The following is a 14,846-nucleotide window of genomic DNA, read 5'->3' on the forward strand; positions in this document are numbered from 1 at the left end:
CTGTTTCCTAAGTATATTAACCCATCTCACCTCTCTCTCTCTTCCCAGCTGAAATTTAACCTTAATCCCATGTTTATCTCAAACATTGGGCAGCTGCAGCTGTGGTGCCAAGAGAACAAAGATCTGAACTTCAGGTCAGAAATGGGCACCTACTCTGAATTGTGGGGATGAGGAGGTGCTGTCATGTATCCTAGAATCCTGTGTTTCTGCAGTCAAACCCCTTCTTTCTAGATCTGTGGACTGTAGCATTGTGTATAGGAACCTGGCTTCTAGTCTCCTGTTGGGTGTATGAATTGACACTGATCTTGCAAATTGATTGTGGGGTCAGTGTGGGATACTTTGCTAAATCTTCCCCTCATGCAACATAATGAAGAATGTGAATTGGACAACTTGGAGATTTGGAAGCTTCTGTTTTCACATAAGTCCTAAGAGTGGGACTCACTGAAGTGCAAGTCTGAGTTGGCTGAAAGCTGTAAACTCAAAGTATGGCAAATGAAAGGGGAAAAGCAAAGTTTACCAGCCCTCCCCTAATCTATATCTCAGGGGAGTAACCCATGTGCACTTCACACCTCGCTCCAGTTGGCCAAGAAATGGAAATCCCTTCTTATGGGAAATGTTATTTTTGGAGAAAAGTCCCAAATTGGGACAAAAAGCCAAACCCTGACATCTTTCACTGGAAGGGAGTTCTGGGAAAAAATCCATTCCAGAAGAACCAAACCAGAATTGTTCGGCCAATGGGACTGGCTGCCTGGAAGGCAGAGAATGAAATTGACAAGGAGCTTTCCAGTCTGGTGACTGGAGAAACTGGTCTGGGTGGCTCTGAGCTGGGGCAGGAGCAACTCCTGTCAGTTTCATTTTCTGCCTTTTCACTTTCTGCTGCTTGCTATGGATCAAGGAGCAGCTTTATTTCTGCAAGTTCCACCCAGAACCGCTGAGCTGCTTCCAAGTATGGAAAGTGAAACATTTCATTTTCAGTGTCTCATTGAGTGATGGTGGAAATTTGACATGCAGCAGGGCCATGGGACCCTGGTTCATAGATGTCTTCCTGCCTTCCAGTGAAAAGAGTTGGATTTGGCCGTGTGATTTGCCAACATTTCCATCATGCAGCACGTACTGAGTGGAAAGCACCACTGGTCTCGGCATTCAGTTGGATTGGGTATAAGAACATTGGATGCAGTCAGAGAATATAGATTCTCAAGTTAGCATATGGCATGTTTAACACTCGTTTCCCTAGTTGGAGGGCCCTTGGGCAAGTGTGAATAGCCTAGAAGCAGACAGGCCTGGGGTTGGGAGTTGCTGGAGGGAAGGAAATGCAGCAGAACCAAGGAAACTCCCAAAAGCAGGGAAAACTGAAAGTAACAGGAAAGGAGGATGGTGAAGAATGAGCAGAACAGCAGTTTCTGATTGACGAGCACGTTTGCCTATTCACAACAACAAACGGGACCAAGTGCTGACCAGCTGATAATGAAAAGTTTGGTTCTTAGGGAAAGGCTGTCTTCTGTCTGGACAAACATTCCCCCTTCCTCCTTGACCCTGTGTCGGTAGCTGGGTCAAGGGAAGGATTATTCCATCAACCCAGCACTGTCTCTCGTGGGGATTGGGTTGGTTTATCTGTTTTGCTCAAGGGGGTGGATTTTTGCACCCCTGAGCACCATAGTTGGGTTGATTTTACTTTTTAGTGTAGACCTGGTCTTAGTGTTCACTGTGTAGTGTTAGAAACAAAAATCCCGCTGAGTAGAGGGGAACCTCCTGGGATACTGTGCAAGGCTGGGGGTTGTAGGGCAGGGTTGCCGTTTGCTATACTTAATTCTCAGGGGAGGCAGCAGTGAGGAGCTCACTGAGGACTGTTGTAGAAAATATGATGGCTGGAGGGGGTTTTCTCTGCTCAGCTGATTGTCTGCTGCTTGCAGGGTTTTCTGAAGAGGTGAGAGGGAGCCAGCCCCACACCCGACTGCCATGGTGACTGTCTCCCTTTCTGTAATGAGGAGGATGGGATGTGGAGCTCTAAGAACAGCCTCTGGTCTCTCTGGAGCTACAGTCTGCACCACTGGGCCTGTGGGCTGGTCCAGGGTCTGATGCAGCCCTGGCATTGATTGCTTCAGGAGCCACAGCCTCAAATAGCTGGAGAGCTCTGTGTCCTGTGCTGGGAGCTGTGGGGCACAAGAGGGCTGTCGGTGCTGGCCCTAGTCCATCCCTGTGCTGGGGGTATTTCTCGGGGGCTGGCTAAGCCAGCTTTGCAGCCCCTACAGCAGCTCCATCTGGAAGTTGTTCTGGCAGAGTGAGACCTGCCTGCTGGAGGTAGTCGCTGCTAGTGCCTGTCTGGCTGGAGCTGGTGAATCAATCGCTTTGAACTCAGTTCATTTTTGTGTTGTCTGAGCCACTTCACGTAATTGCAGTTGCTTAAAAAGGCATCTTTACTCTTGCATTTTGGGAGCTAGAAGGAACCAATTCCTTCCCCTGAAAGCAAAGTGCAGTCATGCCAGAGCATGTGGCCCTGCCCAGGCTGCACTGCATGCCCTGTGCCCACCCTGCCCGTTAGCAGGAACCCGAGATGTGTAGGGTTCCCTATTTTGCCTCCATATTGATCTGGGACATTCCCTGCTCTCAAGCACCATGGTTTCCCCCTCCCCTCCCCTCCTCCCCCCAATGTGTTCCCCTCTGCTTGTCCCCAGTTCCTCGGCTGTTAGCAGGTCTAAATCACACCCCTGTATCCCCCTAGCACTGTGTTCATTAACTTGTCTTCATTCTGACAGTGAATGACTGGACTTTGCTGGTAAATGCTGTAGCAGCAGCTGGAGGAGCTCAGCAGAAAGGGAAGCCCATGTAGGGTTGGGTAGTTGCTAACAGTCTCAGCTTGGCTCACCTGCATGTTACAAACCAGGCCCAGGAAATGTCCAGCCTGAGTCCTGGGCCTCCTGGCAGTGAGAACTCTCCCTTTCCTTGGTCCTCTCTGATTTGCTAATGAGACAAGCAGAGCCAGCATAGGGAGGGAGTCTTGACGTTGTAAGAGCCCAGAGCAGGCTGCTGGCAGAGGAGTGTCTGCTGGTTTAATACCACCAGCCACCCATAATGGGCCTCCAAAGCATGAGGTATGGGGCTCCCTGGAAATGAGGAGACATCTGAGGCAGCAGGGATGGAAGAGGAGTATTTGAGGAATGGAAGAGGCGGAATGAGGGAGCACTGGGTAGGGAAGAGAGAGAAGCTGTGTGCCTACGTATCTTATAAGCAGCTCCCAGACCACCACCCTCTTTACACAAGAATCTGTCTGAGAGAGGAGGTGCGTAGGAGGCACATATGAATGAGTGGGCTAGAGAAGGTAGCCAGGCACTCATACACCTTGTCTCTAACACAGGAGCAAAGGGCCAGTCTGGAACTGAAAGACAACGTATGCAAACCGGCAAAGGACATACATTTATGTGAATACATAACTTGTGGCATTGAGTTCCACAAACCCATTATCTGAGTGCAAAAGCTCAGCACAGGTTTGTCTAATCTTTGCAGCCTGAGGGCCAAATATGTTGTTAAAAAAGATCTGGAGCCCACAATCCACTCTCTGAGGCAGGTTCTCTCCTCTGTCCCATTCCCTCTGCACTCCTTGAGCATCACAAAGACAGAAGAAACTACCTGCAGTTGTCTTGCTGGGGATTCCCATACTGGGTGGTTGGGGTGGTGTTTCCTGTCCCGTGTGCTGGGTAGTAACGCAAAAGGACTCCGTGCTTAAAAAACTAAACTGGCTTTTTTTATTAAGAGAACTATTTACAGAGATGCTGCATCTGCACTGCAGCCAGCATTCCAGCCATCTGCACACAGACTGACTTCCTTTGCTACCTCCAAATTCTTCCTTCCTACAACCTGTGCTCCATCCTCCAATTTCCACACAGGTTGCTGCAGGAGGGGAGTCTCCAGTGAGTAGACCTGGCCCAGCCAGCTCCTACAGCTCCCTCTGCAGTCCTTGGGGGGTCTGGATGCAGGGCCAGCTTTAGGAAGTGCGGGGCCCAATTTGAACAGTTTCGACAGGGCCCTGGCAGGGATGACATGTAAAAAAAAACACATGGGGCTTGAACTCACCGGGCGGTGCTCCGAGTCTTCAGCGGCACTTCGGCGGCGAGTCCTTCACTCGCTCCAGGTCTTCGGCAGCACTGAAGGACCCGCCGCCGAAGTGTTGCCAAAGACCCAGAGCAAGCGAAGGACTCGCCGCCGAAGTGCCACCGAAGACCCGGAATGCCACCAGGTGAGTAAAAATTAAAAAGGTGCCTGTAGCCAGGGAAGGGATTCTCACTGGGCGCGGGGCCAGATTCGGGGAAACTGGTGGAATAGGCCCTGTCTGGATGGTATGTGATGTGCTCCAGCTACCCCAGTGCGGGAAGGATCCCTGGAGGACCACAGCAAACTAGCCCAACTTAGAGTAGCCTCTAGGTCCTATCTAGGGATGGGTCAGAGTCTGAACATGGTCTTTTGCTGGTAGTTGGTGCCATAGCAATGGCAATTTCCTGCCAGATCCTAGGGAGATCTTATTAAGTTTAAGTGTGTTGGGGATGCACTGTATGAAATGAATGGCTTGTGTATTCTGGTGGGCTGGGGTTGGATGTAACTTCTCTCAAGAGGGAGAAGATGGGATGTGAACCCTGGGAAGTGTTATGAACTTCAAAGGACAATACTGAACAATGTGTCAGACAAGAATGGTCATACATACAAGCCAAGGAGACTTTTGGGACAGTGTCAAGTGATTTTCCTGGGGAATCGGTGCAAATTTCTCACTGCAGTTATACAAAAACCCAGCCCTTTGGAGCCATGCCCTGAGGAGGGGGTCCACTGTCTGCTGATCATCTGCTGTCCCACTCTCAAGATCCAAGGCCTAAGCTGGATAAAGGAGAGGCTGAACTATCCAAGGGGAGCTTGTTCTGAGCTAAGACTGTTGTAAACTTGTAACTCCAGGGAAAACCCAGGTGGGATTTGAAGGACTGACTCTTATCTGAGTCCTTGTTGGAGTTGGGGTCGGGTCTGGTAAGTCTATTACAGTGGGTGGGGTCTCTTGGCTTGTTTTTTCATAGGTTTTCTGTGTAAAGCTTTCCGCTGGAGAATAGGTGCTTCCTTAGCGAGAGCTGTGTGGTAAGGAGTAAGAGTAACTGCAGACAATTACTCTGCTCCTACCCTACACAGCCCAAGCAGAATGCCAGGGCTGTCCCGGTTCGGCCGTCTGGGCCACCGCAGAATAGGCAGCCGGCTGGAGACACCTGGCCAGGAGAGATGGGGCTCTCGGCCCAGGAGAGGCTGAGCACCCCTCTGGCCTGACCATGAACGCAGGCTGTTGGTGCAGTTACCCCAAGTGGGACCAGCCTGCTGGAAAAAAATTGTAGGGGGGGACTGAGAGCCCTTGAATCAAACTGCAACCCCTGTGTATGATGGAAACCGCTTCAACCCAGGCAGTGCAGCAGCCCCCCCCTGCCATGACCAGGACACCTGTGGCTTCTCTTCCTCTGGGGAATGGAGCTGCCTGCTGCAGAGCCTCCTCCAGCCGGGCCGAGGGAGGGGAACCCCACGGGGGCGTGGTGGGGGGCCTCCGGGCAGCTACCTGCGGGCTCGCCCCGGGGGCGGAGTCGGGGCGGGGCGGTCCAGGGGCAAAGCAGGGGCGGTGCAGGACGGGGGCGGAGCGAGGGGCGGGCCCAGGCACCGGGCGGTGCAGTCAGGGGGCGGAGGGGGCCTGGGGGGCGGCCCAAGGGTGCGCAGGCCCGGCTGCAGCGGGCGGGGCAGTCCGGGGGCCGGCCGAGGGGCGGTGCAGCCCTGGGGCGGAGCGGCCCCGGCTGCAGCGGGCGGAGCAGTCCGGGGGCCGGCCGGGGGGCGGGGCGGTCCGGGGGTGCTCAGGCCCGGCTGCAGTGGGCGGGGCAGTCCGGGGGCCGGCCGGGGGGCGGGCCGGTCCGGGGTGCGCAGGCTGCAGCGGGCGGGGCAGTCCGGGGGCCGGCCGGGGGGCGGGGCGGGCCTGGGGGCGGTCCGGGGGTGCTCAGGCCCGGCTGCAGCGGGCGGGGCAGTCCGGGGGCGGGCCGGTCCGGGGTGCGCAGGCTGCAGCGGGGGCGGGGCAGTCCGGGGGCCGGCCGGGGGGCGGTCCGGGCCGGGGTGCGCAGGCTGCAGCGGGGGCGGGGCAGTCCGGGGGCCGGCCGGGGGGCGGTCCGGTCCGGGGTGCGCAGGCTGCAGCGGGCGGGGCAGTCCGGGGGGCGGGGCGGTCCAGGGGTGCGCAGGCTGCAGCGGGCGGGGCAGTCCGGGAGCCGGCCGAGGGGCGGTGCAGCCCGGGGGCGGGGCGGGCCTGGGGGCGGTCCGGGGGTGCTCAGGCCCGGCTGCAGCGGGCGGGGCAGTCCGGGGGCCGGCCGGGGGGCGGGGCGGTCCGGGCCGGGGTGCGCAGGCTGCAGCGGGCGGGGCAGTCCGGGGGCGGGCCTGGGGGCGGTCCGGGGGTGCTCAGGCCCGGCTGCAGCGGGCGGGGCAGTCCGGGGGCGGGCCTGGGGGCGGTCCGGGGGTGCTCAGGCCCGGCTGCAGCGGGCGGGGCAGTCCGGGGGCGGGCCGGTCCGGGGTGCGCAGGCTGCAGCGGGCGGGGCAGGCGGCAGATCGCGGCGGGATGGTGGACAGCATCTACCGGACGCGCTCGCTGGGGGTGGCGGCCGAGGGGCTGCCGGACCAGTACGCGGACGGGCGGGCGGCGCGGGTCTGGCAGCTCTACATCGGGGACACGCGGGGCCGCACGGCCGAGTACCGCAGCTGGCTCCTGGCGCTGCTCCGCCGCCACCGCTGCCGCGCCGTGCTCGACGTGGCCTGCGGCACCGGGTGAGCGGCCGGGGGGCGCGGGGGCGAGGGAGCCCGGCCCGTCCACCCGCTGGGGCGGTGTGTGTGAGACACCTCGTACAGCCCCCCCCCGTGTGTGTGTGTCACATCCCCATACAGCCCCCCCGTGTGTGTGTGTGTCACACACCCTGTACAGCCCCCCCGTGTGTGTGAGAGACACCTCGTACAGCCCCCCCGTGTGTGTGTGTCACACACCCTGTACAGCCCCCCCGTGTGTGTGAGAGACACCTCGTACAGCCCCCCCGTGTGTGTGTGTCACACACCCTGTACAGCCCCCCCGTGTGTGTGAGAGACACCTCGTACAGCCCCCCCCGTGTGTGTGTGTCACACACCCTGTACAGCCCCCCCGTGTGTGTGAGACACCTCGTACAGCCCCCCCGTGTGTGTGTGTCACACACCCTGTACAGCCCCCCCGTGTGTGTGAGACACCTCGTACAGCCCCCCCGTGTGTGTGTGTCACACACCCTGTACAGCCCCCCCGTGTGTGTGAGACACCTCGTACAGCCCCCCCGTCTGTGTGTGTCACACACCCTGTACAGCCCCCCGTGTGTGTGAGACACCTCGTACAGCCCCCCCCGTGTGTGTGTGTCACACACCCTGTACAGCCCCCCCGTGTGTGTGAGACACCTCGTACAGCCCCCCCCGTGTGTGTGTGTCACACACCCTGTACAGCCCCCCCGTGTGTGTGAGACACCTCGTACAGCCCCCCCCGTGTGTGTGTGTCACACACCCTGTACAGCCCCCCCGTGTGTGTGAGAGACACCTCGTACAGCCCCCCCCGTGTGTGTGTGTCACACACCCTGTACAGCCCCCCCGTGTGTGTGTGTCACACATCCCCATACAGCCCCCCCGTGTGTGTGTGTCACACACCCTGTACAGCCCCCCCGTGTGTGTGAGACACCTCGTACAGCCCCCCCGTGTGTGTGTGTCACACACCCTGTACAGCCCCCCCGTGTGTGTGAGACACCTCGTACAGCCCCCCCCGTGTGTGTGTGTCACACACCCTGTACAGCCCCCCCGTGTGTGTGAGACACCTCGTACAGCCCCCCCCGTGTGTGTGTGTGTCACACACCCTGTACAGCCCCCCCGTGTGTGTGTGTCACACACCCTGTACAGCCCCCCCGTGTGTGTGAGACACCTCGTACAGCCCCCCCCGTGTGTGTGTGTCACACACCCTGTACAGCCCACCCGTGTGTGTGAGACACCTCGTACAGCCCCCCCCGTGTGTGTGTGTCACACACCCTGTACAGCCCCCCCGTGTGTGTGAGACACCTCGTACAGCCCCCCCGTGTGTGTGTGTCACACACCCTGTACAGCCCCCCCGTGTGTGTGAGACACCTCGTACAGCCCCCCCCGTGTGTGTGTGTCACACACCCTGTACAGCCCCCCCGTGTGTGTGAGACACCTCGTACAGCCCCCCCCGTGTGTGTGTGTCACACACCCTGTACAGCCCCCCGTGTGTGTGAGAGACACCTCGTACAGCCCCCCCGTTGTGTGTGAGACACCTCGTACAGCCCCCCCCGTGTGTGTGTGTCACATCCCCTGTACAGCCCCCCCGTGTGTGTGTGTCACACACCCTGTACAGCCCCCCGTGTGTGTGAGAGACACCTCGTACAGCCCCCCCGTGTGTGTGAGACACCTCGTACAGCCCCCCCCGTGTGTGTGTGTCACACACCCTGTACAGCCCCCCGTGTGTGTGAGAGACACCTCGTACAGCCCCCCCCGTGTGTGTGAGACACCTCGTACAGCCCCCCCCCGTGTGTGTGTGTCACATCCCCTGTACAGCCCCCCCGTGTGTGTGTGTCACACACCCTGTACAGCCCCCCGTGTGTGTGAGAGACACCTCGTACAGCCCCCCCGTGTGTGTGAGACACCTCGTACAGCCCCCCCCGTGTGTGTGTGTCACATCCCCTGTACAGCCCCCCCGTGTGTGTGTGTCACACACCCTGTACAGCCCCCCCGTGTGTGTGAGAGACACCTCGTACAGCGCCCACCCCCGTGTGTGTCTGTGTGTCACACATCCCCATACAGCCCCCCCGTGTGTCTGTGTCACACACCCTGTACAGCCCCCCCGTGTGTGTGACACCTCGTACAGCCCCCCCCCGTGTGTGTGTGTCACACACCCTGTACAGCCCCCCCGTGTGTGTGAGACACCTCGTACAGCGCCCACCCCCGTGTGTGTCTGTGTGTCACACATCCCCATACAGCCTCCCCGTGTGTGTGTGTCACACACCCTGTACAGCCCCCCCGTGTGTGTGAGACACCTCGTACAGCCCCCACCCCCGTGTGTGTCTGTGTGTCACATCCCCATACAGCCCCCCCGGGTGTGTGTGTCACACACCCTGTACAGCCCCCCCGGGTGTGTGAGACACCTCGTACAGCCCCCACCCCCCCGTGTGTGTGTGAGACACCTCGTACAGCCCCCACCCCCCCGTGTGTGTGTCACATCCCCATGCAGCCCCCCCGTGTGTGTGAGACATCTCGTACAGCGCCCACCCCCGTGTGTGTCTGTGTTTCACACATCCCCATACAGCCCCCCCATGTGTGTGTGTCACACACCCTGTACAGCCCCCCCGTGTGTGTGAGACACCTCGTACAGCCCCCCCGTGTGTGTGTGTCACACACCCTGTACAGCCCCCCCTGTGTGTGAGACACCTCGTACAGCCCCCACCCCCGTGTGTGTGTGAGACACCTCGTACAGCCCCCACCCCCGTGTGTGTCTGTGTGTCACACATCCCCATACAGCCCCCCCGGGTGTGTGTGTCACACACCCTGTACAGCCCCCCCCGTGTGTGTGAGACACCTCGTACAGCGCCCACCCCCGTGTGTGTCTGTGTGTCACACATCCCCATACAGCCCCCCCGGGTGTGTGTGTCACACACCCTGTACAGCCCCCCTGTGTGTGAGACACCTCGTACAGCCCCCACCCCCGTGTGTGTCTGTGTGTCACACATCCCCATACAGCCCCCACCGGGTGTGTGTGTCACACACCCTGTACAGCCCCCCCGTGTGTGTGAGACACCTCGTACAGCCCCCACCCCCGTGTGTGTCTGTGTGTCACATCCCCATACAGCCCCCACCGGGTGTGGGTGTCACACACCCTGTACAGCCCCCCCATGTGTGTGTCTGTGTGTGACACCTTGTAGAGCCCCCCCCGTGTTTGTGTGTCACATTCCCCAAACAGCCCCCACCATGTGTGTGTCTGTGTGTGACACCTCGTAGAGCCCCCCCCCCATGTTTGTGTGTCACATCCCCAAACAACCCCCATCATGTGTGGGTATTGTGACGAACTGGGAATGGTCTTAATGTTTTCTCTGAATACTGTGTTGGTGCCTCAGTGTCCCCATGGCAGTTCTTAGTATCTACGTGGTGGAATATGGGTGTGTGATTGCTGCAGAGGAAGGGGCCAGTGCACCTAAATGCCTGACACTCTGTCTCCTAGCAGCTGATGGCCTGGGCCCCTCCCCTGCAAAGGTGCCGGCTGAAGGTGTTGGAGAGAAAGAGGTCAGGTGACCTCCTGGCCCGGGAAAGGGGCTGAGCAGAGAGAAGGGGCTGGAGGGGGTTGTTAGTCTGGAAGTGCAGATGTGGGGGTCTGGCTCACTGCCCCCCAGAATGGAGCCGGCCGAGGGGTCCGGTTCGCTGTATCTACAGGCTCTGTTTTAGACCCTGTTCTGTCATTGAACAAACCTCTGTTTTACTGGCTGGCTGAGAGTCACGTCTGACTGCGAAGTGGGGGTGCAGGACCCAGTGGCTTCCCCAGGACCCCACTGAGGCGGGCTCGCTGTGGGAAGCGCACGGAGGGGCAGAGGATGCTGAATGCTCCAAGGAGAGACCCAGGAGGTGAAGCCGTGTGAGCTTCTTGCCCTGAACAAGTCTGCTCCAAGGGAGAGGAGGCTCCTCAAAGTCCTGACTGGCTTGGTGGGGAGCAGTTCCAGAGCATCGCCTGGTGACTCCGTGACAGGTGTCACACACCCTGTACAGCCCCCCCCGATGTGTGTGTGTGTGGGTGGGTGTGTGTGACACCTCGTAGAGCTCCCCTGTGTTTGTGTGTCACAGCCCCGTACAGCCCCCTCTCTGTCAGATCCCTCCCATCTGTGAGAGCCCTGTACACTCCCGCCATGTCTGAGAGCCCCATACACAACCCCCCTGTGTGTTAGATCCCTGTACAGCCCTCCCCTGTGTCTGAGATCCCCCTGTCTGTGAGACCCCCATACAGCATTCCCATGTCTGAAACACTCCCCATGCGTGAGATCCCCATACAGCCCCGCCACGTCTGAGACACCCCTTGTGAATGAGATCCTTCATCCAGCCCACCCCCGTGTGTGGAACCCCCCCATCCCTCTGAGTGTGAGAGTCCCCTACAGAGTGGGGATCTGCCCACCGTGGGTGTGGGTGAGATCACAGTATAGCCACGCCATGTGTGTGACCCCACTACCTGTGTGTGTGAGAACCCCCCTACCCTGTAGGTGTGACCCCCACCCCAGACCCTTCCCCCCACTGTGTGTTTGCAGGAACTCCCCCTACCCTGTGTGTGTGTGATTCCCAATACAGCCCCATCCCTGTGTGTGCCCTCCCCCATACATCCCCATGGTGTGTGTGGGAACCCCCCCCCCCCATATGCAGGAACCCCTGGACTGCCCCATGTGTGTGTGAGTGGAACGCCCTGCCTTGTGTGTGACCCCCTGTACAGCCCCACCCCATGTGTGTATGAACCCCTGAGACAGAGGGGAACCCCTCCACTCTGTATGTGAGACCCCTGTTCAGCCCCCCAGGGCCTGAGGGGACCCCCGACCCCCATGGAGCCTGGTGAGCTACTCCATCCCTGGCACGCACACATGGGCACCCTGCTCTGTGACTCCCCCTGCACCTTGCAGGGTGTGACGCTCTCTCTGCCCTCGGCAGGGTGGACTCCATCATGCTGGTGGAGGACGGGTTCAGCGTGACCAGCGTTGATGCCAGTGACAAGATGCTCAAGTACGCCCTGAAGGAGCGATGGAACCGGCGGAAAGAAGAGGCATTTGACAAGTGGGGTAGGCACAGCGCCCTGGGGCAGTGTGCCTGCGTTGGGGTGGGGAACAGGCGGTGAGAGGCCCCAAGGCCTGTCTTTTATCCCAATGCGACACTTACGCCTTTGGTTCCCCCCGCCCCCTGGAAATGAGCTGCTCAGGCTCTGAACCCTTCCTGGTTCATCTGGCTGGGACTGGTGAGGGGAACAGTGTCCTTCTGCCACTGGGGGGAGGGTGATGCCTCTAGCGGGAGCCCAGAATGCCCTGGACTCCTGCTGCCGCTCATCTCGGCACTGAAATGCCTGACTAGTCTGCTGCCGGCTCTGCCAGGCTTCCCCCACCCCGAGGGGATCAACGTCCAGTCCCCAGGTGCTGTAGGCTGCACTTCCAGACAGAATGCCCTCATGGTGCCCTGTCTCTCTGGGACATTTCCCTGGCGCAGGAGCATCAGCAAATGTAACATGCTGCGTGCGCCTCTTCCCTTGACGTCATTGAGTAAGACGTTTCCATATCACACCCCGTTCTCCCCCCTCGCACATGCAGCACTCGCTTCCCCTGTCTGGCTTTGAAATGGGACTAATGCCCCATTCCACCTCCCCAGGGTAGTGAGTGTCTGGGTGCTGCGGCTGTTGTCTTTGGCCATGAGCCGGAGCTGTTCAGCGGTGTATGGGGGGATGGGTGCTTTCTGGGCTGCTGTGTCAATGAGTACTGGCCCCCAACCCCGTCTCTGAGACAGGAGCAGTGGGGATCTATGTGGAGGAGGGAAGGTCCCCCAGCCCAGGGAAGGCAAGTCGCGCGCGTGTGTGTGTGTGTGTGTGTGTAACCAGCTCTCGTGTGGTGCAGTCATTGAGGAGGCCAACTGGCTCACTCTGGACAAGGACCTGCAGAAGCCGGGAGACGGGTTTGATGCTGTCATCTGCCTGGGAAACTCCTTTGCGCATCTGCCTGATTTCAAAGGTGAGCCTGGTGAACAGAGGCTGCTTCCGGGGACCAGCCCTGCAGCCAGAGCACTGAGGGCCAGGGGCAGGTGCGCACGCAGGGCTCTCATTTCCGAAGCACCCGGCCTCTGCGGTGGCCAGGTGAGGTGGGCCCACCAGCCCATTTACTGCTGCGGGGGGTTGCTGAGACTTGCTCAAGCCCACGCTGGGATGGCAGCAGGATTTCATCTCCCAGCCCATGCTCAGTCTGTGTCCAGAATGCAACCAAGGTCCTGACTCCCTGTGTGGTGCAGGAATGAGGGGGAGAAGAGAAGGTTGCTCGGCTCCGCCTAGGAGCATCTTGGATTCTGGGGCTGCTCTAACTTTGTGCTGCAGTAGCCCTATATGGGCAGTGCGCGCCAGCCGCCCCATATACCCTAGTCCTCCTCCCTGCCCCAAGGGCACTGGTCTGGTCTGCTGGCTGTACCTGCTCCAGGGGCCCTCTTTCGCTAGGGCGTTCCTGGATGGCCACTTTGGGTTGTGCTAGGGCCCTCCTAGCCCCAGCCAGGAAATGGGGCTCTCGGGGAGGCGGACTAGCTTAGCTGAGGCATGCAAGGCCCTGGAGACCCCAGCATGTCCATTGCTGTCAGCGCCACTGCAGGACAGAGCGAGAGGCCGAGGGGCCATGGGCAGCTGGGGTGGAGAATGGGCTCTGGTGCATTGCAGAGGGGTAGCTGAATCCCACCCCTTCACCTAGGTGATCAGAGCGACCATAAACTGGCCCTTAAGAACATTGCGAGCATGGTGCGACCGGGTGGTCTCATGGTCATCGACCATCGCAACTACGACTACATCCTGGCCACGGGCTGCGCCCCACCTGGCAAGAACATCTACTACAAGGTCACTGCCCTCCAGGCCTGCCTGGTGGAGGGGGAGGCCACTGGGGGTTAGGGGCTGCTCTGTTCTTTGTGCCCCATTGTGGGATAGGGACAGGACTGACTGGCACTCAGTGATGTAGGGATAGAGGTGTCTCGCCACCACGCACATCTGCTCTGGCAGCCCCCAGCCATGCCCGTGGGCTCCGGTGCCCTGCTGACATGAATCCTCGCAGCTGGCATGGTGGGAGGGAGCAGCTCTGGCTGACGGCGGACAGGGCTTAGGGAGGTAATGGGGGAGCCTGAATCGCCTGGAGTCACAGGTGAGGACAGAGTGGAGGAGAGGCTGCAGGGCTGAGGCTGAAGCAGGGCCAGCTAGAGGCTGTGGAAGGAGAGTACAGCAGCTGTGTATGCGCCCTTGGGTGTAGCCGCGACCGGAAGCGTCGTTGGGTGTTGTGCAGATCACACCCGGAGAGCAGGCCGGGTTGGGATTGGAGCATCACCACAGCTCCAGGCAGACAGCCTCCATCCCAGAATTCCCAGAACGAGCATGCTGGGGTGGTGTTAGCCTCCCCCCGCCGACCTGGGGGCTGACACATGGGAGGGGAGAAGGTAACAGAAGCTCTTGGCCTTGTGCCCCTCCCAGAGTGACCTGACAAAGGACATCACCACATCCGTGCTGCTAGTGAACAACAAAGCTCACATGGTGACCCTGGACTACACCCTGCAGGTCCCAGCACAGGAGCCAGAGGAAGCCCCGGAACTGAGGTATGTGCTGGCTGACACTGGCACCTGTGGCTTGTGGGCCCCAATCCACATGCACATGAGGTGTCTGGGCACAGGGCGCACGCAGCAGGGGCCTGTCCTGCTTTGCTCAGCTGGGGGCTCCTGCAGGCTGAAGAGAAGCACTAGCCCTGGGTGGCTTAGCTGCATCCCTGCTAGCCCGACTCCCCGGTGCACGGCAAGATCAGGCTGGCACATCCCAGAGCCCCCCACAGGCGCCTGCCCCAGCCCCTCAGTGCGGTCTCTCTCCTGTGTTCCAGCAAATTTCGTCTCTCCTACTACCCTCACCGCCTGGAGGCCTTCACGGAGCTGCTGAAGAACGCCTTCCAGGGTCAGTGCCAGCACAGCGTCCTGGGCGACTTCCAGCCTTACCAGCCCGGCCAGGCCTACACCCCCTGCTACTTCATCCATGTGGTGAAAAAGACAGGCTGAAGCGC

At 59.7% G+C, this 14,846-nt stretch overlaps 2 protein-coding genes and 1 long non-coding RNA gene across 5 annotated transcripts in view; 2 read left to right on the top strand and 1 right to left on the bottom strand.

The window, feature by feature from the left end:
• Nucleotides 1–14,846, top strand: part of LOC127049890 (protein canopy homolog 3-like) — a 46,213-nt gene that overhangs the window by 15,454 nt on the left and 15,913 nt on the right. Inside the window, exon 7 of one of the 3 annotated variants that reach the window (XR_007774093.1) lies at nt 49–389. The exons of the other annotated variants lie outside the window; for them this stretch is intronic. The gene's annotated coding sequence lies outside the window, so the exon portion shown is untranslated. Of the gene's footprint in view, nt 1–48; nt 390–14,846 lie in introns of those variants that run through there. 3 annotated transcript variants of the gene reach the window in all.
• On the top strand, nt 6,585–14,841 carry LOC127049889 (glycine N-methyltransferase). Its single transcript, XM_050951249.1, has 6 exons — nt 6,585–6,810; nt 11,731–11,858; nt 12,678–12,791; nt 13,509–13,651; nt 14,273–14,394; nt 14,670–14,841. Exons 1-6 carry the CDS (start codon nt 6,605–6,607, stop codon nt 14,839–14,841), a joined length of 885 nt encoding a protein of 294 aa, XP_050807206.1. The 5' UTR covers nt 6,585–6,604.
• Nucleotides 8,789–14,846, bottom strand: part of LOC127049902 (uncharacterized) — a 29,507-nt gene continuing 23,449 nt past the window's right edge. The window contains exons 3-4 of the long non-coding RNA XR_007774105.1: nt 9,851–10,043; nt 8,789–8,806 (exon numbers count right to left, since the gene is read on the bottom strand). This is a non-coding gene — a long non-coding RNA (uncharacterized LOC127049902). The remainder of the gene's footprint in view (nt 8,807–9,850; nt 10,044–14,846) is intronic.

This window comes from Gopherus flavomarginatus, chromosome 4 (genome assembly GCF_025201925.1).
Source record: "Gopherus flavomarginatus isolate rGopFla2 chromosome 4, rGopFla2.mat.asm, whole genome shotgun sequence".
NCBI lineage: Eukaryota > Metazoa > Chordata > Testudines > Testudinidae > Gopherus > Gopherus flavomarginatus.